The sequence below is a fragment of the Ips typographus genome, linkage group LG3 (assembly GCF_016097725.1).
Source record: "Ips typographus isolate SLU linkage group LG3, UJ_Ityp_2.0, whole genome shotgun sequence".
Taxonomy (NCBI): domain Eukaryota; kingdom Metazoa; phylum Arthropoda; class Insecta; order Coleoptera; family Curculionidae; genus Ips; species Ips typographus.
Genome location: NC_138424.1, coordinates 15,208,685 through 15,236,300, shown reverse-complemented (window position 1 = coordinate 15,236,300; position 27,616 = coordinate 15,208,685). Strand labels below are relative to the sequence as shown.

At 34.3% G+C, this 27,616-nt stretch overlaps 2 protein-coding genes across 8 annotated transcripts in view; one reads left to right on the top strand and one right to left on the bottom strand.

The window, feature by feature from the left end:
• Nucleotides 1-19,102, bottom strand: part of LOC145726872 (uncharacterized) — a 108,555-nt gene extending 89,453 nt beyond the window's left edge. For 3 of the 5 annotated variants that reach the window (XR_014177712.1, XR_014177711.1, XM_081976153.1), the window contains exons 1-3: nt 18,792-19,101; nt 8,356-8,536; nt 2,901-3,055 (exon numbers count right to left, since the gene is read on the bottom strand). Coding sequence is in view for 3 of the 5 variants with exons in the window: in XM_081976153.1 (XP_081832279.1) it covers nt 2,901-3,055; nt 8,356-8,536; nt 18,792-18,917 (462 nt within the window). In the remaining 2 variants the exon portion in view is untranslated. Of the gene's footprint in view, nt 1-2,900; nt 3,056-8,355; nt 8,537-8,688; nt 8,829-18,791 lie in introns of those variants that run through there. The other 2 variants (XM_081976154.1, XM_081976155.1) reach the window with 2 other exon arrangements.
• Nucleotides 19,103-22,465: 3,363 nt separating this feature from the next.
• LOC145727140 (RNA-binding protein 25) overlaps nt 22,466-27,616 on the top strand; it is a 31,852-nt gene continuing 26,701 nt past the window's right edge. Inside the window, exons 1-2 of one of the 3 annotated variants that reach the window (XM_081976613.1) lie at nt 22,466-22,854; nt 23,249-23,345. In XM_081976613.1, the coding sequence (XP_081832739.1) occupies nt 22,756-22,854; nt 23,249-23,345 (196 nt within the window). In that variant the 5' untranslated portion in view covers nt 22,466-22,755. The remainder of the gene's footprint in view (nt 22,855-23,248; nt 23,346-27,616) is intronic. The other 2 variants (XM_081976614.1, XM_081976615.1) reach the window with 2 other exon arrangements.

Below are 27,616 nucleotides of genomic sequence, written 5' to 3'. Positions count from 1 at the left end.
AGTTTAGTGAAATAATTGCGATAAAACGCAAATTACAATTTTGTGTTATCAATTAGTGGTGCAAATACTTATACAAACTGATTGAATAAACTGCTTTGAAACATTGAGGCACCATGAATCATAAATATTAGCCACTTCCTCAAAGGAAGCCTTAACATTGATTGAATCTTCTATGTATTCTATATTTTACTGAACCCAATGATGTAAACCATAAATCGCTTAAGTTTTCTTTAACTGGCGCAGCCAAACAGACATTTTTCCTTACTTGATGAACTCAATTTATTCATAATCTAAAACTAATGAACATCTTGGATATACCGGTTTTTGATCAGTTTTAGCATAGATAACATTAATTTGAACATTTAACTACAATTTTATTGTGGAAAAGACTGTGTGTTCTTTTTAATTTGGTATTCATATAATCATATATGAGAGATTCTATAAAAAAATTAATTATTCTTATTTTACACGTTTAAAGTTTTTGTTAACCAGGATTAATGCAAGCTTGATGTTGGATAAGTTAAGTTCATTTGTAGAATAAGTTAATTTTTATAAACTAATTTTAAATTGGTATTTGAACCAAATTAAGCTTTGTGTTAGCATACTTACATCATTGGTTTACAGATATTAGGCGGTTACAGGTCCAAGATGATATTTAAAGCCTGATATGTTGAATATGATTTTTCCAAGATTAGGAATTTAGGAGGAAATTTATGAATTATCCATATTCAGATACTCATTTCTTTTACAGAAATAATTCAATTCTTTGTGGTTGGTTTTAAAAGTCAAATTGTATATTTTACAGATAAACAGGCAGAAACAATTTCTATGGGCCACTATGCACACTAAGTTCTATTAAATTAGCCAAAAGTTCTCAAATTTGATAACAAGATAAAATCCCGAGACACAATTACCAAATTTTGTACAGTTTCTGAGATATAAACTTCAATGAATCTGACACTTTTTTTGGTTATTTTAAATGCGTATTATATTCTATTTTTACTCATGTAATACACGTGTACATTTGCAGAGGTTTCGTTAAAAAATCGAGGCCTGGATTTGTTGCTATTTTCTTGTCTCATACAAACTTGTAGGATAGTCCTTTTGAAACTATACATTTAGAGTTTTAGAGACAGAGTACTATCAGTAAAACTCTAATGTAAAAAGAATCAAATTGGGTTAGGTTAGTTCCTTATTCATTTTGAAAGAAAATATGTTAATATAAAATTTGTAGCATTGATACTAAATATTTGATCACAGCATATTTGAATTATACACGTTGTTCCAAAAAATGTCGCAGACAGATCTTTTTCTTTATTTAACAGCATATGTACCAAGTCTGGATTAGTCTAAAATAAGGATAATAAATAATAATAATAATAATAAAGCCGTTTATTTCCAACAGGCCGAGGCCCACTTACAGGAAATTGAAAAATAATAATGCAAGTAATAATGCTAAGGATGCAAATTAGGAAGAAGTTGTGCAATTAGAAATGGTGTATTCGAACATAAAGTATTTGTTTCAATTTTTGAGATATGTAATAATTAGAAAAAAGTAATTTTTTTAATTTTTTATTTATGAAGTTATTTCACAAATCATATCAAAATACTTAAAATACTCTTGTTGCATATTGTTGAATTCACTCAATGGGACAACACACAAGAGATAAAATATAGAGAAAGTGAGGACTGTATTTAACAAACTGAGTGTCATCTTCAAAAGGCACAACATATCTCTAGAAACGAAAGTAAGATTTATGTAAAATCTGTATTGCTCTATGGCGAAAAATCTTGGAGACTGGCAAAGGCCACCACAAGAAGACTAGAAGCATTTAAAATGGTGCTGTATAGAGGAATGCTCAGAATACCATCAGAAGAATTAAAAAAAAAATCCAAAAATAATGTATACCATTAAGAAAAATAATCAGGAACACCCGGGGCATGTTATGAGAAATAATGACCAATACTCCCTACTACAAACTATAATACAAGGGTAGGAATCTCATGATTGCGGAACTTGAGAACTTGATGTTGAGAGAGCTCAGCAGAACTATTTTGAGCTGCTACAAACAGAGTCATGATTGCCAACCAAAAGAAAAAAAAATACAGCAAAACCCTCTCTCCACAGTTAATTCCCTGTGACTAACCCCTAATAAGTTACGGTAATTATGTCTGTTTCCCCGACACTTCCAAGTAGGTTCAACTTAAGCTAAATGAGGTTTGAATGTGACAGGTCAGGTGCAAAATAACACAGTCTAAATTAAACTTATATCTAAGCTGTCCTTAAACTCAACTTAATGTTGGCGAAACGGACATCAGAGTCATATCACACATAATGTATGGTTTCTAAAGGATCAACTAATCTTGGGTATTTACATTATTACAACTCAAATTCAAAAAATCTAGGTTCTTAGAAGGGTATAGGTATACCCCTAGGTATTTAGAAAAGTTAGAGTTGATATCTCAGAAACTGAATCAAATTTATCAACTCAAAATCTCAACTTTTCATAAAATTTGCCAACTTTTGTCTAAAAAAAGTTAATGGACTCGTAACTCTTACGGATTTAAAAGATAGCAATAGTGGTCTATAGCAATTGGTGTGGTTCACACGGTATATTTTAATAGAAACATACTATTTTTAAACTTTGTTGAAACCAAACAACCAAACAAATTCCTTTCCTGAACTTTAAGTTAACTGGTGGATAAATAAACCATGGCTGCAAAAAGACAGGCCAGTTATCCTTTAAAGACGTCAATGCAAGTAATTGAAATAAAATTATTGACCAAAATCTATGAGTGCGCCTCCAACAACAACCGCTAGACCAGTTTTTCTACCTTATTTGTATGACAAAATAAAATTAATCGTCGTAACGTTTAAAATGCGTTTAGAAACTACTTACTTTAATGTTCATGTTGTGGTCCAACAACAAGTTTTCAGCCTTCAAATCTCTATGCACCACGCCGTTCGAATGACAGTAACTGACCGCGGAAACGATCTGTCTGAATATCCTCTTCGCTTCTGGTTCCGACATTCGGCCTTTGGCTACCAGATGATCTGCATTTAAAACAAATTGTAAATTAGAACATAATCCATAATCATGAATGTTGAATGAATGCATGAAAACTACATATTTTTAGTAAAATTTGTTTAAGATAGGTTAAATTTAGTACCGTTTTAACTGTGACTCTTTGCATCTAAATGTAAGGAATCAGTTTAATCGCCTGGATGACCCAGAAGACTAAACTTAACTTTTCTGCTGGAACTTAATCATGGTTTTTCAAGTAACCAACGAATTCTTGTTTTTAATTCAATTCCAAAGATATAAAAATTGTATCCCATTATTACTAAATTATTAAATTAAAATTTTACACTTTACTCACCTTCCGCAATATAATTCACTGATATCTGTGAAAATTTTGGATACAATTTTTGTTAAAAAAAATAAGAAAAAGTCGAATATCTTGGAAACGGTTAGAATTACGCAAATAAAAAAGTAAATATTTCTGTCTAGATTTTACTAATTTAAAAAAAGCAGCATTCAGTTACATAAACGCTGCACATATGGACTTTGCATCACCGAATCGTCGATACAATGCCATAACCACAAATGTACCATGTTAAACAATAGGTGTGTTTGCATAGATAATTTTCAACTAATAATCAGAAAAGCAGATACATCCATTGGCCACAAGTCAGAGAATGTTTGTGTCACGTGAACATTAAACATTCGTGGTTTTGGCATTGTAACGACGATATGACATACGACAGAACTGTAAAAAATATGAATAAATCACAACTTACAACTTGATTAAGAAACCAAAAATGTTCAGAAAGACATTATGCACTCAGTGGAACGAGATTTACGTCAACTTAGACCCAACGCGGTGACAACTGGCAGAGCGTTGGTTTCCAATTTAAATGATTTTCTTTTTGTTTTTTGAAAGAGCAGTTCAAGACGAACATTTTGAACTTTTTACAGTCGCTGAAACCTCCAAAAATGGCAGAGGTAAGGAATTTTCAAAATTTTGATGCAATTTACCAAAAAAAAAGTCGAATATCACGTAAATGGTTAGAGTAACAAAAATTTTGGTAGAGGCCATAAATGTTTAAAAATGACTCTGCACCCAGAAGATTACGTTTCTCACCCGCCTAGAACCGGTTAAACTGGGTTTCAAATTGAACTGATTTTCTTTTTGTTTTTTGAACACCCTGTATGTGTGGAATTGTGGCGGTTAGCACGAGATGAAAGAGCAGTTCAAAACGACATTTTGAGCTTTTTACAGTGGCTAAAATAGCGGAGATACAAAATTTTTCGGCAATTTTTTAATAAAAGTAAACAAAGTCATAAACGTTTAGAATGACTTTCTGCACCCAATGGACTACGTTTGCACCCGCCTAGAACCGAGTAAACAAAGTCACAACAGGCAGTGCGTTATAAAAATTTAACTATCTTTCTATCTGTTTCTCGTTTTGTGTACTCTTTCTTCTTCTTCTTGGAATGCCCTCTCCATTCAATGAAGATCGGCAACAATTCTGGCAAAATCGTCTCTGTCTTGGGCTCTTCTTATTAGGGAGTTTGAATCTAAGCCTGTCCAATCCCTTATGTTTCTCAGCCAAGAGCACTGTCTACCCGGGACCACGTTCCTCAATCTTTCCCTCCATAATCAGTTGTAGGAATCTGTACTTGTTCTATCTCATGACATGGCCAAGGTAAGCAGTCTTTCGTTTTTTTATGGTTTCGAGAATTGTTCGATCTTTGTTCATTCTATGTAAGACCTCTTGGTGGTATGATCGGTCCATGGAATGCGCAGCATTCTGCGGTATACCCACATCTCAAATGCTTCCAGCTTGTTAATGCTGCTGAGTTTCAGCGTCCAGGCCTCAACTTCATACAGTAACGTGGAATACACATAACATCTAACAAAGATGAATCTTATGTTTAAATTAAGTGTTCTGTCGTTTAACAGGTTCCGCATTTTAATAAAATTGGCTCTAGCTTGCTTTATACGGGATCTAATTTCTATCTCAGGGTTCAGATCCTCGCTGATCCAACTTCCTAAGTATTTAAACTTTGTGACTTGGTCTATTGGTGAACCGTATGTATTTATGTTGAAGTAGTTGTTCGGATTGCAACTTATTTGCATGATCTTTGTTTTTGAGATATTAATCCTTAGTCCCATTTCGTCGCCGAAGTCGATATGCTGTTGCAGCTCTTCAGGACTGTCTGCTATTATCACTGTGTCGTCAGCATATCTTAAGTTGTTTATGAGCTTGCCATTGACTTTCAGACCGTCTTCTGCCTCGTCCAAGGCGTTTTGGAAAATAGCTTCTGAATACATATTAATGAGCATGGGACTAAGTACACACCCTTGTCTGACCTCACACCTTAGAGGTCACCGAAACAAGCACACTTCCTGTTCATAAAGATTCTGTACGATTTTTAGATTTTGGGCGTCGACACCTTTTCTTTCCAGCGGTTCTAATAGTGTGGTGTGATTGATACAGACAAAAGCCCTGTGTACTCTTTACAGTCGCTAAAACCCCTGGCGGACACAAAATTTTGAAAATTTTGATGCAAGTTGCAAAAAAAAATGTCAAAAAGTCAAATATCTCGGTTAGAGTTACGGCAATTTTGCAAGAGACCATAAATGTTCAGAATAAGTTTCTGCACCCAGTGGACTAGGTTTACATTCCACTTAGAACCGGATAAACGGGGTCACAAATAGTAGAGCTTTAGTTTCAAGTTTTTCTTTTTGTTTTTGACCACATCAATCATACAATAATTTTTTTTTGGTAAACTTTTGTAATTTTAATGAAATCCGTTGGAAAACAAGGAAAAGTAAGAATTTTGTAATTTTTACTTTCAAAAATTTTGACTGTCTCTAGCGGCGAAACCGTACAACCTCCCAATCAACTTTTATATGTCAATAAAAAGCTTATTTCATTAGTTATCCATTGACATATAAAAACTTATACAAAGTGTAGCAAATAAGCTAGTTATTAATGATAGAACGAAAAAATGCACCAAAAAAGTCATGAAAAAATCCCCCTCTAGTGGCCAAACCGTCCAACCTATTAACCTCAGTTGGGGTATTTTTAGAAAGCTCATTTCATTGGCTGTCTGTTGACGTATAAAACTTTACCAATAATAGTGCAATTAAGCGAGTTTTTAAAGATTAAACAAGAGGATTTACCAAAAAAGTGATAAAAAAAATGGTCAAATTTGACGCCCTCTAGCAGCCAAACCGTTTAACCTGTCAACCCAAATAGGGATATTTTTAGAAAGCTCATTTCATTGGCGTATAAAAATCTACCAAAGACAGTGCAATTATGCGAGTTTTGAGAATTAAACAAAAAGATACCCCAAAAAAATTGGTCAGGGTTGGACGCCCTCTAGCGGGCAAACGGCTAACCAATCGATTTTTATATGTCAATGGGAAGCTCAATTCATTCGCTGTCAATCGACATATAAAAGTGCTACAAATACACGTGTGTTATTTACGGTTTAGCGACAGGATGCACCACAAACATTTTTTGACTGGTTAAAGGCTAATTTGACAATAGAAAATTAGGAAAACACGGTCACGTGACTTACTAGATCTACCACGACGTAATGCTTGGAAATTTTTTGAAAAACTGTTTTTGAAAATGACAATTTTCGTAAGGGTCAAAATTGCCTGAAACACCGCCACTATCCTAATGGGTTTTGCGTTATGTTGGCCAGTTAGTGCAAGCGAAAATCGACCTTAATGATTGTATTTTTACAGTTTTGCTACTACTCTAGATTTGACAATCATTGTGCTAGGTTTGTGCCAAATATCAGGGCCGTAACTGGCTCATTTAAAAAAAAATCCTTTAAAGATATTAGAGCGGTAACAGTCAAGGAAAACATTAGCTTTGGAGCCCTCTGGCGGCCAAACGAAACGTATAAATTAAAAATGTTTTGGAGACCCAAAATATCAAATTTCACATAAAATGGTAAATATCTAGGAACGGATACAGATAGGTATATGACATTAATACACGAAATATGTCTAGAATTTGACGTAGAATACAAAAATAAAAAAATATAGAGAGTGTCCCATTTAAAATAAGCAGCAGTTGATATTTTCTGGTGCAACCATTTAGCATCCATATTTTCTTGTTTTTACTTTTTTTAATAAAAAAGTTTTTTTAAACTCTCCAGTTGTGATAATTCAGGAAGTTAGTGGGTATTGTTAGGCCAGATTAGGTTAGGTTAATTATTAGGATTTACCGGGCATTACAAGAAGTTAGTGGGCATTACTGGCATATTAGGAATTAGTGTACAAAATTTTCCCTCAAATATCTCGAAAACGTTTAGTACTAGTAGTAAAGAAACTGTCTAAATTTTATAGTCAGGAGACCCAACTGTATTACTTCACTCCTTGCTTCAACCTATAGTATAAAAAGTAAGTTTCCAGAATAGAGTTTTACAATAAAACAAAAGCAATTTAGAACTTCAATTAATCAATTACAAAGTTGGCAAAACTTAATTTGAAACACTCAAAAATAAAATAAGGATTCAGCAAAAAGGTACTATAGCAAATAACTACAAAGAAAAGCAAATTCACACACAAAAATGTAATCAAATTCAATGATGCGAAACAATATTGTAAAATGTGAGGTAATATAAGGCAATTCATGATAAAATGACAATAAGGGGTACAAAATTCTTTCATCAATCCATCCCTCCAAAAAATGGCTACTTTGTGCTTCGGAGAACATTTAGATGCACATAAAATATTGCAAACACTGCACTTGAACTAACCCTTAAAACAAAAACATCTTATGAAAAGTGTTTGTTAAAATGTCAAATACAGGAATGGTGATCCAAGATGAAGATACTGTAACCAACAGAATTCATGACAATCTTGCCTATTTTATTATTATTTATCACCTCCCACCTCCGCCAGTTCCTCACAGTGTGCGAAATACTTAAGTTTACTCATTTTTGCAAAACAAAACAAAAATTGTTAAAAAAACCTTTGTACCATCTTTATGGCCACTAAACTGAACTATAAAGGTCATATAATGATAAAATCAGACATAAAAATGTTGAAATCATAAATTAGTTTGAGAAGCCCACAAAAATTTAATTTCTTGAAGACATCTCTAGAAGTAAGTACATAATTGGAATTTCTCAAACGTTCTAAAAGAACTTATTTGTTGACCACAAATTGTTAAAGTTTGACGTAATCTTCTGGACACTCATATACTGTCGAGTATACTGTACATTAAATTTGGCTTAGCTATTAGATAAATATGACAATAATAATTTAAATAAACTATAAATTTTTATGACCACAATAACACAGATAACAAAAAAATCTTACCAAATATCTCTCCATTGCTGGCATATTCAGTCACCATGTAAATCGTCTGTTTGGTTTCCATCAACTGGTACAGCCTGGTAATGTGTGGGTGACGTAGTTTCTTTAAAATAGCAGTCTCTCGGAATATCTTAGTTAGGTTTTCTTCATTTAAGACAGTCTTATCTATTATTTTTATGGCAACCTATAAAAAAAAACACTAAATCAATACCGTTTTTATTTGCATAAATCACGCATTGTTCGCGGCAATTTTTGTATTGTAGCCAAAAAAATGACGTTCTTTGTAGTTTCGAGTTTTATTAATTATAAAGTTAATATTGACTTGGCCTAATTCACCTTTCAATCGCCGGTCTCCTGAAATAACGACAAAATATTGTTTTCAAATCCACGTGATCATTTCAACAGATGAAACCAGGCAACGACACGTGACTGGACTAATCTAAAAGGGAATTTTGTACGGATTCATTGAGTTGATCCGTTAATATTAAACTAATTGAAGGTTTTTACAGAAAAATTATTTATTTCTAACTTAGAAAAAGGTAATTTTCTAGAACTGACTTAAAAATAAAATGAAACAACACAATGGTATCAAATCAATGTCACTAAAGTGCGAATTAAATAAATAAACATGACTGCACAAGAAAGATTGGCACACGATCATCATACCATTTACACTCAAATTTACACTATACTGTGGCTATAAAAAACTGAGAAAACATATTTGTAAACTTCTCATTATGCAGCTAAAAAAGTCAAATAAGTGCGAAGCAGCACGTTGGTAATGTTAGCAGTTGTGGTCCCATTGAAACAGATAAAGTTTAGGTACATCTTAAATAAGTGTCACATCAGAAAACTGTAAATTCATCAAGGAAAAGGATACTCAATTTGTAATCTTTCATTTTTCTCTCCGCAGCCTTAACTTTTGACATACAGGGTGTCAAACATTTTTTTAGGATCAATTGTTTGCCAATATTTTAGGGACCATTGGAACTACAGGACTGAGCTTATGCACACACATTACAACTATTAATGGCAGTAAATGTCGAAAATTGATTATTGCTTAATTTGTTGCCTGTGAAGGTTCAAAAACATACAATATGCTATACTTATGTAGTGAACTCATCAAGACTTAGAATTGTTAGCTCCATCATGGATCTGGGAGTGCTTCTGGATCCGGCATTGAGTTTTACATTGAAAATGCTTGGATTTATTAAGCGATGGATTTTCGATCACTGGATTCTGTCAAGCTCCTTTACTTCTCCCTGGTTAGACCTTGGAGTCCTACTTACTATTGTCATGTGAGAGATATTGAGCGGGTCCAGAGAAATATCTTAAGATACATTGCCTGGAAGTTCTCACTTGGTGGACCAGCTGACTTCCCCACCAATTGTGGCCAGCACTACATAGATTTCACTCGTCTTCAGTCAGTTCTGATACATTGTCAAACAGGAGAAATGAGCATAATTTAACCCTACTTTACAAAATTATAAAGCCATTATTTAACTGTCCTGACCTACTCTCAGATATTTCATTACATGTATCATTCAAAACCAATCGACCAAACGATTTATTCCACGTTCCGTTCCACAGAATGAACCACGGTGCAAATTCTTTTCCGACTAGAGTTCTGGCAAACGGAGAACCTGAGCTGGATTATTCTTGCGGAACTTTGGTACAGTTTAGGAGACAGATCAGGAATCTACAGATGAATGTTCAAATATTAGACTAAATTTATGTAGTTTGTACTCACAGTGTTGTAGGGTAATGGTACTTCACTAGGATCACTTTTCTTTTTAAGTCTAAATAATTTAAATCTAAGAGATTTTGGTCCTCCTTTGTTTTTGTTGTTTCTTTTTCATAGTTTAGTTCGTTGTAACTGTATTTAGCCTGGTAAATAAATAAATAAATAAAACATATTTTAATAAACGCTCCGGTGGTCCTGTACACCCTCAGGTAAAGAGGTAGAAAATCTTCAGAAACTTATTTTTTAAGAAAGTCCCAATAGAATTTAAGGAATTTTAGGAGAATTCAAGAGAATGGTGAAGAACACATCATAAGCAACAATTCGGACAATACAATTTTTTGGGCTATTTGGAAATTATAAAATGTCACAGCAAGTAGTCTTTACAGCACCATGGAGCCAAATTTGACAGTTCTGACGTTAAGAAAAAGTTTTATTCTTTTGTTAAGTCACGTGACAGCTGTCATAACTGTCGAAATTCGTTCACTAGTGACCTGAAACTAAACAATTAGACATAGTTGCTAATTTGAGAAATTATACTGGAAGTTGTGTTTAAAGTTCCATGAAGCCAAATTTGCAGTTGAGATGTTAAGGAACACTTTAATACTTTGCTTGCGTCACGTGACAGCTGTCAAAACTCACTCACCAACGACCTGAAAGTATGAAATACCAAATAAATAGTGTTTCTTTGAGTAATTGCACTGTAAGTTCTGTTTACAGCTCCATGGTACAAAATTTATCAGTTATAACCTAACCTAACCTAACCTAACCTAACTTAGCTCACAAATATCAAATTTCACTCAAAACTCCATAACAATGTGCAGTGTGATTTCTCCAAATGCTAGAACTATTTTGGACTGGAAATTTTGCATAATCATTGACAGCTGTCAGCCGTCATAAAAAAACATATCAAAATGTCTGTTATCACAACTGTTAAATTTAACTCTATGGAGCTATAAATACAACTTGCAATGCAATTTGCCAAAAAAATACAACTAATCTGCGTATTGCAGTTAGAGCAGAATGAGTTTTGACAGTTGACAGCTGTCAGGTGACGTATGAAACATATCAAAGTGTCACTTAAGCTCATAAATGTCAAATTTGGGACTTTTGGATTGGGTGTAAATACAAAGTACAACTTTTACATTTGATAGCTTCATCTCACTGCTTAGTTTTAACAAGTGTCACCGGGCTATAAGCCACGCTGCGAAGTGGCATAACTTTCAAATTTAACGTCTTAAAGTATTATTTAACGTCACAACTGCCAAATTTAAAATTTAGTCCTAAGAAGGACGTTATTTATCATCATACCTGCGCTCATCAAAAAATCTACTATACTTCAATCAATCAGTTCGGTTTGAGATTTTATTGTTTTGATTTCTCAACATAACAATTTTCAAAATACTCTATTAAAATCTGCTTGTTAAGTGGCATAAATACAATCTAATCACTTAAAAAGTGTTCATTATCTGAAACTATTCAAGCAAATTAAATATTTGTAACTGCGATAGGTTAGGTTTGAATGAACGTTTGTAGAGGCCACAGATAAATCAAGCCTAAAATTGAACTTTAGCCGACTAAGGAATTAAAGATAGGAATTTGGGAAGCGGACTACTTTCTTTTTTCACTACATAAAAATTAAAAATGGTAATCCTGACCATACGCTCCGCTAGTCCATTACTCTGAGGCATTAGTGGCGGAGAGCGCAATGAACTGTCAAATTCTGTGCATATAGACGCAAATTGACGGCAAAGTAAAATACGAAAGTGTCGAGATAGTAAATATAATCGAAGAATATTATAAAGACCTCATTCTCAATTGCACCGGAACTAGAGAACGCTGATACTCAATGTAAGATCAGGATCGGCTCAGAAGAAATGCCTGACATAAACTCCACCGAAATTCAGGAAGCCCTAAGCGAACTAAAAAATGGTTAATCTCTTGGTGAAGATAAAATCACTAGTGAAATGATAAAACTGGGAAGAACAACCACAATGGAATCCATGAAAATCTTAATGAACAAATGTCTTCGCATCGGTAATATTCCAAGAACATGGCAAAATGCCCAAGTCATCTTGTTACACAAAAAGGGAGACAAATTAAAACTCAGCAACTTTCGTCCAATAAGCGTATTGCCCCATCCTTATAAGCTCCTTACCAAGATTCTTACAAACAGGCTTACGCGCAAACTAGATGAATATCAGTCGAGTGATCAGGCTGGTTTTCGCAAGGGACATGCACCGTAGAGCATCTTCAAACGCTACGGACTCTTTATGGAAAAGTGTAACGAGTACAATACGCCGCTCCATCTCGCTTTTATAGATTTTAACAAGGCTTTGGGTAATAATCCGAGGGCTGAATGTTCGAATAGACCAAAGGTACACTAATCTACTTAAAAACATATACAAAGAGGCGACCATCACAGTTAAAGTGCAAGAAGATGTAACAACCAATCGAATACCAATTAACAGAGGCGTCCGACAAGGAGACACAATATCCCCTAAGTTATTTATCCTTGCATTTGAGGACGTATTCAGACTAGATTGGGACAAAAAAGGCCTGCGCCTAAATGGGAGGTATCTGAGAAATTTACGCTTCGCCGACGACATAGTTTTAATCAGCAGTACGAAGGAAGAACTTATCGAAATGTTGGCAGACTTAAAGAGAGAGCCGGAAAAAATCGGTTTAAACATGAATATCGATAAAACCAAACTGTTGACTCCAGATCCCCGCGACGTACACTTAGAAGGACAACAAATAGAAAAAGTCAACGAATACATATATTTAGGATACACCATAACACTGAGTAAAGAAAATCAAACAGCCGAAATAACAAGGCGAATTCGACTAACATTGGCTGCTGTAGGAAAATTGGGAACAACATTAAGAAATCCAACACTTCCACACTTCCTATCAACCTAAAAAAGAAGGTTTTCAACACATGTGTTTTGCCAGTCTTGACTTATGGTATGGAAACAATGACTCTCACAGTTAAAAGCGCGAATAGACTAAGAACAACATAACGAGCAATCGAAAGAACTATGTTGGGGGTAAGCCTAAGGGATCATATACATAACGAGGAAATTAGAAAAAGAACAAAAGTTGACGATGTTATAGAGCACATCGCACGTCAGAAATGGCGTTGGGTAGGACATGTAGCACGACAAGACAATGACATATGGGCAAGACGTATAGTACAGTGGCGTCCAAGGCAACATAAAAGAAGTGCTGGTCGTCCACAGAAACGATGGATCGACGAGATGAAAGAGATAGCGGGAAGAAAATGGCACCAGATGGTAATGAACCAATCCGGGGAAGAAGAAGAGACGCAAATTCAGTAGATGTAAATTGAGTTCCGTTGTCAGTAACAATTGTTTCTGGTGCTTCTTAATGGCGAAAAGCCTGCGTAGATACTTAGATACCATAGCAGCCGTTGAAGCTGGAGTAATCCACTCGGCGCACCTACTGAATCTGTCAACAACAACTAGCAATGCATGTCCTTTTTTAGGCTCTCTCTAGACTCTAAACCAAGTTTTTTTTTGTGTCTGGCCACGAGTTCAAAGGTTCCTTACATGGAGCCGCTGCAGTTTCGGTACATCTGAAGCAATGTTTCACTATTCGTTCTATGTCGTTGTCAATTCTTGGCCAAAAATAATAATGACGTCCAAGATAACGCATCGGGCGGATTCCAGGATGGCCCCGGTGTAAAAGCTTAAGTGCACAATCTCGAAGCGGAGGAGGAATAACCACTCGTTCCATCAACATAATGGTATCATTGACAATGGATAGGCAATCGGACGGACATATAGTCGAAGATCGGTATCATTGGTGTCTGGCTTGTTCCATTCGTTTTTTATTCGATCGGAAATCGTTTGAAATACAGGATCTTCCAGCGTCAAACGCTGCAAAGTCTTCCGCATCGTTGCGGATTCGATAGCTTCAAGGGCGATACCACTAAGTTCTTCATCAGCAGCTTGAACTACAGCAATAACCACTTCCATTTCCGAGTCAGTTGAGTTCCTTTTTGATTCATCAATTAGCCTGGATAACTTTCATATTTCAGTATAACAGTATAATCATTTCATCATTTTGACAATCAATCAGTGTTACATTTAATCGAGCATTTAATTTCCGACATACGTTTTTTGCTGGTGATTGTGACGCATCAGACAGAAGTCGCTGAAGAGAGAGTATGCTAAATTAAATGACATAAATGTGATCTGACTTTGATGTATACATATTACATAACAAACATATACAAAACATATTTATTCTAACCTTAAGAGGGTGAAAGATTCATGATTTCATTCATGAAAAAGAACCTTCAGAAAAGAAAACATTCATTGACGGATAAAACCTTGGATAAAACTCTACTAAAAAGGGGGCAAATAAAGGACTTAATGGTGGACTTAATGGTGCAAAAATTAGGATTAAACAAAAGGGTACACCAACAAAGTTGGTCAACGTTGACGCTCTCTAGTGGCCAAACAGTACCACTAACCAATCAACTTTTATACGTCAATGGAAAGCTAATTTCATTGGCTATCCATTGACGTAAAAAACTCTTCAAAAAATAGTGCAATTGGCGAGTTTCTAAGGATTAAACAGAAGGATACACCAAAAAAAATTGGGCAACGTTGGCGCCCTCTAGCGGCCAAACGGTATCACCTCGGGTATGCTGGTGTGGAAATGGAAAGCTTATTTTATTGGTTGTTCATCGACATATAAAAGTATATACAGTGTTACAAATACGCGTGTTATTTACGGTTTAGTGACAGGGTGCACTAGAAATGCTTTTTGACTGGTTAAGAGCTAATTTGACCATGGAAAATTAGGAAAACACGGTTACATGACCTACATGGTCCACTATGATATAATGCTTAGACATTTCTAAACAACTGTTTTTTGCAAATGACAATTTTCGCAAGGATCAAATTTGCCCACCACTAATGGGTTTTGCCTTATGTTGGCCACTTAATGCAAGCAAAATCTAGGCCTTAACCAGTCAAAAAGTATTTCTGGCGCACCCTGTCACTAAACCCTAAATAACACGCGCATTTGTAATACTTTGTATATACTTTTATATGTCGATGGATGGCCAATAAAATGAGCTTTCCATTGACGTATAAAAATTGATTGGTTAGTGGTACTGTTTGGCCGGTAGACAGCGTCAACGTTGACCAATTTTGTTGGTGTATCCTTTTGTTTAATCCTCAAAAACTCGCTAATTGCACTATTTTTTAAGAGTTTTTTATGTCAATGGATAGCCAATGAAATCAGCTTTCTAAACATTTCTCAACTTGGATTAATAGGGTGGACGGTTTGGACCCTAGGGGGCGTCAAAGTTGACTATTTTTTTTTGGTGCATCCTTTCCTTCACTCTTGAATAACTCGATTATTTGCACCATTTTTTGTAGAGTTTTATACGTTAATGGATTGCCAATGAACTAAGCTTTCCATTGACGTTTAAAAATTGATTAGTTAGTGGTACGGTTTCGCCGCTAGAGAGCGTCAAAGTTTTTAAAAGTAAAATTACAAAATTCATAATTTTTTGTTGTTTTCTAAAGGATTTCATTGAAATGACCAAACTTGTTTATTTTATTTAAATTTTAATGGTAGATGTATAGAAACAATTATTTTATGGTAATTTCTTTATAATATAATTTAGAGGTTTCCAATTCTATTAATAGTTTTCAAAATATTAATATCCCTCAGTAATGCCAATTAACTCCTACAGTTTTTACACCATAATGCCCCAGCGGTTTACCCCTCCCTATTAACTGTAAATAGTAGCAAAAACCTGCATCCAACTCAAAAATCAATCAGTAATTTTAGTAAAATATTTTCAAATGTTGTGATCTACCTAATTCAAAGTTTTGTGAAATTAATAATTAAAATAACCTGCTTGATGGCATTTTAAACAGATAAAATGTTGACAAGAAAAAAGATTGTAAACAGACTTTACTGCTAAACCACTGCAGGGTGCCTATTCTTGAAACAAGGCAAATGACTTATCAAAATAAAAGTCTGCAGAATGTGACAGAAACCCACCATTGTCACCTTCTTCTGTTACATTCTATCAACACTTCTCTTGAGAATTCCGTTCCCAGATTTCAAGAATTAAGGTCCTGGAGTCAAATTGAAATCTAGTAAAAAACAGGTTGTCTCATGTAAAAACATTTTACATCATGATATTCATACTAGTATTCATATAATGATTACTCCTCGGATTTCACTGAGGACTTCACACTTCTCTGAACCACATGGAGAACCACACTGTATACCTACCTAAAAAATTGTTTTGAAAGATCTAAAATAGCCCCAATCCTATTAAAGTTTTACTATGTGTTTCTTACTAGAGTATTAGAGCTTCTTAATGCATTAACAAATATTATTATCTTAGTGTCAAATAATAAATTATCATCGAAATTATCTTAAGTGTCAAATCCAAGGTCAAATCCTTGTTTGAGGGATTTTTCCTAATGCAATAAACAAAATACCTATTGCAGTAAAAAAGTTAAGCCCACTATTATCTTGTGTAATATGTGCCTAGTGTTATCTACAGAATGTGGATCAAGTTGATGCAGGAATTGATGTAAACAAAAATTTTAGAAACATTTCTTTCATTAGTCTGTTGGGTTATTGACCATTCCTGTACCTACATTGTAAAAAATCGTTCTACTTAAATTAATACTAAATAAACTAGTTGTGTATTATTTTAATAAATAATATAGGACTATTTACTATTTAGTATTTATGTTAAAGAGAAATCTAACTTTTCCACCCTCAATAAAGATAATTAGGTATATTAATTATTTGAAAATTTATATAGCTATTTATGTACTAAGGGAGTTAGAGAGAACATAATGTCCTGAAGGACATGATGTGTAGGACTGGTGGACATTATACTCTCCCTATGGCCTGTGGTGCATAAAATGTTTTTTCCACTACTAACACTAACATAATAAACTTACCATAATTGACCGATTAGTAACTTGAGAAATTAGTTTTCTCTACCTTAATGGTCATCGTTGATTTAGGTCAAAAATAGAGTATAATCTCTAGTTCTAGTCTGGCACAAACACAACAAAAAAGGAAATATTATTGACCTAGGTAAATAATAATGTCAATGTCCATTAAGACATCTGACATATGAAATATACTTGACTTGACAGAGACAGATAAATTAGGTTGTCCACCGCCTACTATACTACAAAGCCTAGAAGGTGCTTGTCAAAAATTCCAATATGGCGGGAATAGTGGTGACAGTTTGTATTGTGGAAATTGAGTTTTTTGAGGATTAGATGAATTTTTGCGGTTTAAAATCAAAACATGAGGTTATTTGCGTTTGCTGCCGTTCATAAGTTTTTCAAGCCACATTGTAACAGCAATTCAGAAAAAAGCCCAACCGTGTCAGTTTTTTACTTTACAAAAAACCGGATCTAACTCAACAGTGGTTGAACACTTTGAAGTGGGATGATTTTACTCCCACACTCACTCAATGATAGGTACAAGCCCTTTCTAGTACAGTAAACTTATTAGGTACTTGTTACATGCACAGGTGTGAGTTACATTTTAATTTAAGGCATCCTTCATTGTGAGAGCAACAAAAATAACTTTGAAGAAATGTTCTTGGTAATAACATAAGAACCATTTACCAGTTTTGCTTACCTAGTTTCAAGGATTTACAGATTTTCTTACATTGAACAGTGTTTAAACTAGTTTGCTGTGTGTTGTACTTTCCAGGAGAAATTTTCTAACCAATTTGTTTAGGCTGGACTTGATTGTGTATAAAAAAGCTCTATCTATACATATCTGGATCAGAAATGAACATTTTTTTGGTTTTTCGAAACGAAAACTGCTAACGCCGCAATTAAAAGTGGCATTTTAGGCTTTCTAGTATAGAGGGCGGTGGGTTGTCTCTTCATGTTGTTGTTTTGTTGTTATCTTAAATTTTTAAATTTTCAATAAAAGGACCATCAAAAATATTGTTAATAGTGGAAAAAATGCTATATTATCCACGGTTTAGACAGCTTTTATTAACCTTATGTCTTAAATTTAAAACTTGACATACCGCCAATAAAAGCTTCTGTCTAAACCTTGGTTAATAATATACTATTATGTTTTACCTAATTCAACAATTATTTACTATTTCTGGCATTGAAAAGTAATGTTATGTTGTGACTTTCCTGTCAGTCAGTAAAAATGACAAAAGCTGGACAAAACTTTAGAAAATATAAAAGAAAATACAGCAAAAGCTAAGTAAAGTTTATTACCTAAAAAGTCAAAGATAGGGAATAGGAAGTTTTTATGGTATGGAAGTAAAAAAATGCCATTGCTAAAGGGTTTCAGGGTGTTATGATAATGCCCTCAGATTGTTATGAACACTACAACTTACACTGGTTCCAAGGAATTATTTATTCATAATGTTTAGGTGAAACATAAAACATAAAAATATATAATATATATTTTTATATTATTATATGCACTGTTTGTCAAAGAAATAAGAATGTGTGTTTACACCCAAAAATGGTAGGAACAAATGATGAAGTTATCTCATTAATTTGAACAGGACATAGACCTCTCAAGGCTAATAGTTTCACTGTTTTCCTAGCAAGTGATTGATGTTTTGAAGGATATTTTACCACTTGAGATTCACTTTATAGCTTAATTGTTAACTTGTACCAGGATAATTTACCTTTGTACGGGTGACGATGTGGGTTGCTAATTTTACTACGGCAAAATTTCCTTTTCCTATTGTTTTCTCGAGTTCGTAGTATCCCACTCGCACTAGTTTCTCGACGGGAAACACTTTTCCAGACATGTTTAGATATTTAGATTAGTACTGTAATCTCGCGAAGCATTCCACATTACACTGATCACTGTTAAAACACTACGAACAACAGTTGCAATAGCTCCATATCATATTGTATGGATGGTGTGTACACTTTTTTTTTTCACAAATCACAAGTAGATTCCTCGACCTCGCTTGTCAAATTACGTCAGTTGACGTCATTAGAGGCATTCCCTTAAAAAGGTCGTATTTCTCAGAATCAACAAACAATTCGACTCTCGACAGCTCGGAGTGACATTTCATGACCATTGACTTTACTGTATAAGCAGTATAAAAGTAGAAGTATATGATTAGCAATATTTTTGAAATTCTTTTCACGTGAACGGCTGTTCAATTATGGTTAGGAGATCACGTGATGACAAGTTGCCCCATAAAGGGAGCAGAAGCCATATTTCCATTTAGAGTGCAGAGAATTACGCTCCAGAAATTCTAGACACTAGTCCGCACTGAGTATTAAGTGCTTAAAATTTCTGACACCCGAACACGGAACACATCAATTACTCTCTAGGAGCATAGAGCACCAAGTAAAAGATACGTGCGTCAGTGGTGAGGAACGAGGAATCCAGAGTGCATCAAGAGTGCTTGGAGAATCGAGAGCCCAAAAGTCAAACTCAAGACCAGTGATGCAAAGTCAAAATATTTAATGGCGGTAGAATAATCAGTCAAAAAACGGTATATAACGGTAGATAAAACTAATTCATTCATTTTACATTATTATGCAGTCTTTTAATAGTTGTCAAAAATAATTATTTTTTAAAATAATTTTCTCGTAAAAATAATTGATTAAGTTTTGACATTAATAACAGATATCACGTGGTTTTCAAGAATAATTTAGCCAGGCAGTGACGCGACCATTGTCAAAAATCATAAATCTCAAAAACTCTCTTTATATCGAGTATTGCAAGAAAACGTTTCTAAATCCTGATTTTTGCAACTTTAGAGCATGGCTTGACAGTTTTGACGTTAGTGACAGTTGTCACGTGTTCGTAGAACATTATTTACCTAGACTATGAAGTGACAATTGTCAAAATAACTGTCATAAATCTCAGAAACACGTTTTATATCAAATACTGCAAAAGAAAACGTTTCTAAATCCTGGTTTTTGCAACTTTAGAGCATGACTTGACAGTTTTGACGTTGGTGACAGTTGTCACGTGATTGTAGAACATTATTTAGCTATACTATGAAGTGGCAATTGTCGAAATAACTGTCATAAATCTCAGAAACACGTTTTATATCAAATACTGTAAGAAATGTTTCTAAATCCTGATTTTTGCAACTTTAGAGCATGACTTGACAGTTTTGACGTTAGTGACAGTTGTCACGTGATTGTAGAACATAATTTAGCTAGACTATGAAGTGACAATTGTCAAAACAACTGCCATAAATCTCAGAAACACGTTTTATATCGAATACCTGCAAGAAAACGATTCTAAATCCTGATTATTGCAACTTTAGAGCATGGTTTGACAGTTTTGACGTTAGTGACAGTTGTCACGTGATTGTGGAACACTATTTAGCTAGACGGTCACGTGACAATTGGCAAAATAACTGTCATAATTCTCAAAAACAAGTTTTATATCAAATATTGCAAGAAAGCGTTTCTAAATCCTGATTTTTTGCAACTTTAGAGCATGGCTTGACAATTTTGAAGTTAGTGACGGTTGTCACGTGATTGTAGAGCACTATTTAGCTTGACAATCATGTGACAATTGACAAAATAACTGTCATAAATCTCAGAAACACGTTTTATATCAAATACGACTGTAAGAAAACGTTTCTGTACCCTGATTTTTGCAACTTTTGAGCATGGTTTGACAGATTTGACGTTAGTGGTGGTTGTCACGTGATTTCAGAAGACTATTTAGCAAGGCTATGAAGTGACAATTGTCAAAATAACTGTTAAATCTCACTAAATCGTCTTGTTTCGAAAAATTTTGACAATAGTGACAGACATCACGTGGTTTGAGAGAATATAATTTGGAGTAAGAAAACGACTGTTTTAAGCGCATTTTTAGAATTCTTGTTACATTTCCTATTCAATAAAATGAAAATGTATATAAAAAGTTTCACAACCAACATAATGGCAATAACATAATTAAAAACGGTAGATTATATACAAAAATCAGGAAAACGGTAGAAGAACTACAAAAACGGTGGATATACCGTTTTAAAGGGTAGACTAGTTAACCTTGCTCAAGACTTCCAAAATCCACTCCAGTTTTACGTAAAGTCCAAATGTATTTTTGGAAAAAAAGAAGAGAGGAAGAAAGAAATTTTGTTTTACCGTCGACTGACATTTCAGTGACATTTGAAATTTTAGATTTTGACGGTAGAGAGAATAAGTGACAGCTCTAGTGTCAGGTAAAAAGTAAACAATTTTTTGATTTTTCAACTTTACTTTAAAATTGAATTTTGAATTTGAAAGGATTTTTATAACCATTTTGGTAAATTATTCATGACGAAAAATACATTCATAATCTGCTGTTATGTCGGAGTACTATAAATCATTAATATCAGATGAGTAAGTATTTCTGGACATTGGCCCTCATTGGGGGTGGATAAAGTGTCTTATATTAAGCTTTATTTTGTAGTGACGTTATAACAGAACTCATCAAAGAGAGCCAGCGTAGAGAAGGAAAGTTACCAATTCAAAGTTGCAGGTTAAAGCCCAATTTAAACTTTTTCCAAAGAACTGTTAATGGATTGGTTTCCAATAATAAAAGGTTTGTGATTAGGAACTAACAAGGTAAATTACTAATTAAAGCAAACATCTTTCAGAATAAGCAAACAAGTCGACTCTTTTAAAGCAGTTTATGCAAAGTTACCTAAATCAAAACTGAAGAAACAGGAGCGAACAATCTTAGAAACCTCTGAAAAAAGGTCATGTCCAGACTATCAAACTGAAAGAAGGTTAGTGTTGCAAAAGAGTATAAAGTTTGTCCCAGCTTCTGAAAGACAACTTAATACAGTGCAATATAGGAAAATAACAAAGTGTAGTGAAACAAGCTTATGTAGCAAAAATGTGGACAAAAACAAAAAATTAATTAAGACATTGTATATTCATTCAAGTGATAGTGAGAGTGAAATGTGCCTTTCAGATAAAAGAAAACAAAACCCAACCAAAAACAAGTTTTTAGATAATAAGAGCACAAAGCAGATTTTTTGGAATACAAATGAAAATAATGTGATATGTGTGTCTAGTGATGAAAGTGATCTGGAAAAATAAATGAATATTAAGGGCAGAGGTGAGAATTGATTCAAATAAAAGGTTTGACATTTTATTGTTTATCTCCTAGTTTTTTAATTCCCTAGATTACAACTAAACACTAAACCATTATGCATAAATAAATGGGCAAATGGAGCATACATAAAATTTAAAAAACTAGTCCAATCTGGTACAACTTCATATTTGCTGCTACTTATGATCACGTGATCTTGTCGGAAACTGCACTGGTTTGTCACGTGATTGCATTTCTTACCTGTATTTGACAGATGACATGAATGTCACTAATGTCAGAATAAATGGAAGTGGAAGCAAAGTTCCTTTCCTCTCTTGTGAATGTTCCATTTTTACAATAAATAATTTAGTTTTTAATGTTAATAGGACAATTAATTTGATTGATAAGTGTTTAGCGGTTTTTTCCACATTTCTCTGGTGCTACGGTATTTGACAATTTATCGTAACCTGTTTATACACAGCCTCAGTACCATCTGGAAGTGCCCTTTGGATGACTACAGTTTGATTATCTAATTTTTCCAAAAAACGTGTTACTAGAATACAATTCCAGTAGGATTAGTTTAGAAAATGTCTTATCCGGGCAGGCCTCCAATGATGCCTGGTTTACCTATGTATGCAATGCCAATAGGGGCTCCTCCACCTGCCAGTCTTATGCCTATGCAACAAGTAAGTTCCTATTTTATATTATTATTTATGATTGTCCTGAATTTTATTCTTCGACCGACTAAAAACCTTTTTAAAAAAACGACAATCAAATATGAAGAGCGGACTTTACTAACAACTACTTGTGCGATACAAAGTTGGATTAATAAAGACACTTAAAACTACGGTACACTGTTACTTATACTAAACCTTATCAACTAAAGCTTGGGAAGTGCGACCAAGAGTGCTTGCGTCGGACTTCTCATATTTGTCAGCGGTTAAGGTGTCAGAGCTTTAACATTAAAAAGGGTATATTGGCCCTCCATAACTCCTGGTATGGTTATTAATTAAAAAATAGTCCAGGTGCATTTTTATTTTTATTTGCTTTGTGAAATCTAAATTGTCTACTCTGTTTTAGATGCAACTAGGTGCCACATCAATAAGGGCATTTCCAAAACTTAATCCTAACAGAAATGAGCCAAAGAGAGAAGGTCCAGCTGTTACAGTTTTTGTTGGTGAGTTTTTTTAACTATTTACCTTTTAATTGCTAGTTTTTTTAAACTCTAGATAAGTCCTAATCTATAGGATTATACAATGCAGTGTTATTGATATTGGTTTATTTTACTACGGTCTGTTCATATTTTTGAGTTGTAGGTTGTAGTTAATGTCTTTATTTGCATCTTCTGCCTACCTACCTAACTGTGAGAAATATGAGTTGACTCCTGTATCAAATTTGTTTAAACACTTTCATTATGTGAGGCATTGTAAGGGCATAAACAATAATTTTAAAGATTCTTTGTAATAATTTTTAATTTATTAATCAATCTTTCAAACAATTATCATTTTTCACAAAACAAAAGGGCTTATAAAAGAAGGAACACAGTAACAAATACACAAAAACAGATTGACAAACAGGTAATTTTAAATTTTAACAAGGAGTTGAACTGACAACTAATTTTAAATGTAGTGAATTATGTCCTCAATACTAATGAGTGAAAAATAGAATACAGCACTACAGAAGATGTAACTTTATATATTGTTTAATAACAACTCATATCTTAAAATCTGATAACAAACTAAACATTGTGAACATGAAAAAATATGGAGGCAGCAATTATTATTAATCTCTAAGACAACTTAACCTGACAAGACTTATGACATTTGTCACTTAGGGACAACTGTTTTATTGGTATTTGAACATTAAATAATAGATAACTGCTTGATAAGGGCTTTGATATTGTCTATACAATACTTTTGCTAAGTAATTATATGGGTTACTTTTAAACACAGGGTATTCCAAATGTTCTGGAAAGTCTGCCACAAGGAAAAAGCTGCACAGATAACACTCTGTAGAATCACATAAAGTTACACAATCTTTCTCTTGATGGTTGTTTCAAATTTTTAATAGTATTTTGGAGGCATTGTCTGTATATTATAAAATGTTTTGCGATATTTTAAGGAATACATTGCAGTAGACAATGTAGTGTATCAATATAACAAAATTGACTGAAAATTGAACAGAACAGCATAGACACATTGAAATTACAATTATTACAATAATTTACCAATTTTTCAACAATTCAACATTTAAACTACATTTTTACAGTGATGCAAGTTCAAAATTGTATTATTAACGTCACATAACGTGTATTTTACAATTTCAGCTTTTACAACTGGTGATCAACATTTAAATTACATTTTAAATTCACATGACTGTTTTTGACAGGTGTCAGTTGGGTTGGACAGTGTTGCAATCTCTAAAATGGCATAATCAAAGTCACATGATGTATCTCTTGCAATTTCAGCTTTTACAACTGTCTAAATTTAATTTACCAATTGATCAACATTTAAATTTCATTTTAAAGTCACATGACTGTTTTTGACAGGTGTCAGTTGGCTTGGACAGTGTTGCAATCTCTAAAATGGCATAATCAAAGTCACATGATGTGTCTCTTGCAATTTTTGCTTTTACAACTGTCTAAAGTAGTCTAAATTTAATTTACCAAATTTTTAAATTTTAAATTACATTTTAAACGTCACGTGTCTAATTTTGACAGATGTCAACTGGCCTTTACAGTGTTGCAAGAACATTCAGAATTGCATTTTCAACGTCACATAACGTGTATTTTGTAATTTAAGTTTTTACAACTGTCTAAATTTAATTTACCATTTTTTAAAGTTTCAGTCAAACTGCGTTTTGAAGTGATTTTAATAAAATGAAGAAAAAATCTGTGAAAGTCTGGCAGTTGAGTGAATTACCAAAAGAACACACCATCTTTGCTAAGTTTAGGTTTGTGTGCAGTCGCCTTTAGACTTAACACTTAAATAAAGAACATTGTACAAGGTGTCTAAATAACAATTGTCATTAGCTTTTTTGATTAAATGGTTCATCATAGAGCTTTAGAAAAGAAATATAGTAAAAATGGGTCAAATAAACCTGTAATAACCTGAACCTTAAATATTTTCGGTTAACTATATTTGTTACTAAGAATGTTGATTGTTTTAATCAATTCCTTTTCCATTTTGGTCTGTTAAAGTACCCTCAGATAACAGGAAGAGCACCATCTGAGGTTTTTTAGGTGTGTTATTTGACACATTATGTTAAAAGCTCATTATTATAACACCTAAACTCCTATTTATCTCTTACCTGCCTCTGTTTTTGAATTTTTCAACTTCATTCATCATTTTTGTGTTGAAAATAATAAAAGCAAACTTTCCTTTCTGCAACTCCTCTAATTACCTGTATAAGCATTTTTTATAATTAATCTGAAATTAGATATTTAGTCTGTTTTGTTTCTGCATCATTTGCTGACCTGTGTCAGACAAGGGGCTGCCAAGCCTTACTAATGGAGTCCAAAGGCAGCATCTGGAACAAAACACTAATTTCTATGTCTTTCCCTTTTCTTTGGGTAAATTTGAAATAAAAGAAAAACATATCCCCCTAATTTTAAATAGATTCGAACCTGACCAACCCGACAACTTTGATTCAAATATTAGAAATTGATGCTCAAATAAATTTATTGCTTTAACTTATACTAAACATTGAACTAAAATCAGTAATTATCGGAGTTAAGTAGAAAAAAAAATTATTGGACATTATATTTGGCAAAATCAAAGTAAAATGTCATACTGTCATACCTTCTGTTTCCCCAACTAATTTCGCCTCAGGGAGTTTACAAATAATATTGTACCGTCGTACTCCTTAATGACACACTTCTTATACAACACTGTATATTGTTTACAAACAATAAACTGACACTGACACTTAACCTCGTAATCTGACAACTTCGACTTCACTACAATCATCAACTCAACAACTAACTAACCAGGCCTGGTTCAGCTGCTTATATAGGCTTCCATGGTTTCTAGAAAATTCCCAAATATTCATGAAATTGACTTTCTCTCTCACACTCACTAAGCTATAACAAGTCTCTCTCTATATAAGCAACGGAGCCAGGATTTTCTAGAACACAGACAAAAGAATGTAGAACGTAAACAAAGCAACGTAACATACAGGGGTAACAACAAATAACTAAAGAAATCCTAACTAATAATCAAAAGTTCACTTCGCAGCAACACTGCCCCCCTCCTAGAGTTGATCGTCCCGATCATCAAATTCACCAGCTTTGGGTGGTCGGTAAGGTGCAAGTCGATCCAGGTGAACTATTTTCATTTTCGCCCGATGTCCTCGCTGTATTCTGTAGACGACGTCGTTCAGACGCTTTATAACGTCGTAGGGTCCCTCCCATGACCTCTGTAGCTTCGGTGACTTTCCTTTCTTTCGAGCAGGATTGTATAACCAGACCTGATCACCGGCTTGGAATCCGCTGCTGTTGGCCCTTTTGTCATATCTTGTCTTTAGTCGGTCGCTTGCAAATTTCAACTTCTGCCGGACTTCCTCATGGATCACGTGCAAGCGTTGCGCCAATTTTTCTGAATAGCTATCACAAGAGGCTGGGGGTTCTTCCGGTCGTCCAAAAAGAAGATCCATTGGCAAACGAAGCTCCCTTCCAAAGACAACACTAGCTGGTGTTTTGCCAGTGGAATCATGTACTGCCGATCGATAAGCCATCAGGAACAACGGAATGTGCTGATCCCAATCTGTCTGATTGTTATCGACGACTGTCCTTAGGTAGTTGTCTAGTGTCCGGTTGAAACGTTCCACCATTCCGTCTGACTGTGGGTGTAATGGAGTAGTTCTGGTTTTCTTAATTCCCAATCGGTCACACATTTCCGTGAATACTGCCGATTCGAAATTACGCCCTTGATCCGAATGCAGCTCCCTCGGTACTCCAAATCTGCAGAAGAAGTTGTCAACCAGAACTTCTGCTACAGTAGCGGCTTCCTGGTTTGGTATTGCGTACACTTCTGGCCATTTACTGAAGTAGTCCATTGCGACCAAGACATAGCGATTTCCGGAATTAGTTTTGGGAAAAGGTCCAGCTACATCAACGGCAATCCTCTCAAACGGAGCTCCGACATTATACTGCTTCATACATCCTCGGCTCCGAGTTTTGGGACCCTTGCTACTGAAACAGTCTGCGCAACGCCGACACCAATCTTCTACATCTGAGCGGCTTTGTAGCCAATAGAACCTTTCCCTAACTTTATTTAACGTTTTGTTGATGCCAAAGTGCCTTCCACCAATTCCATTATGGGCTTCTTTCAGTACGTCACTAACTCGGTTTCTTGGCAGAACTACCTGTAGTCGTTCTTCTTTCCCATCCGGACTTTCCCATTTTCTTTTTAGTAAATCTCCATCAATAATAAGGGACTCCCATAATGC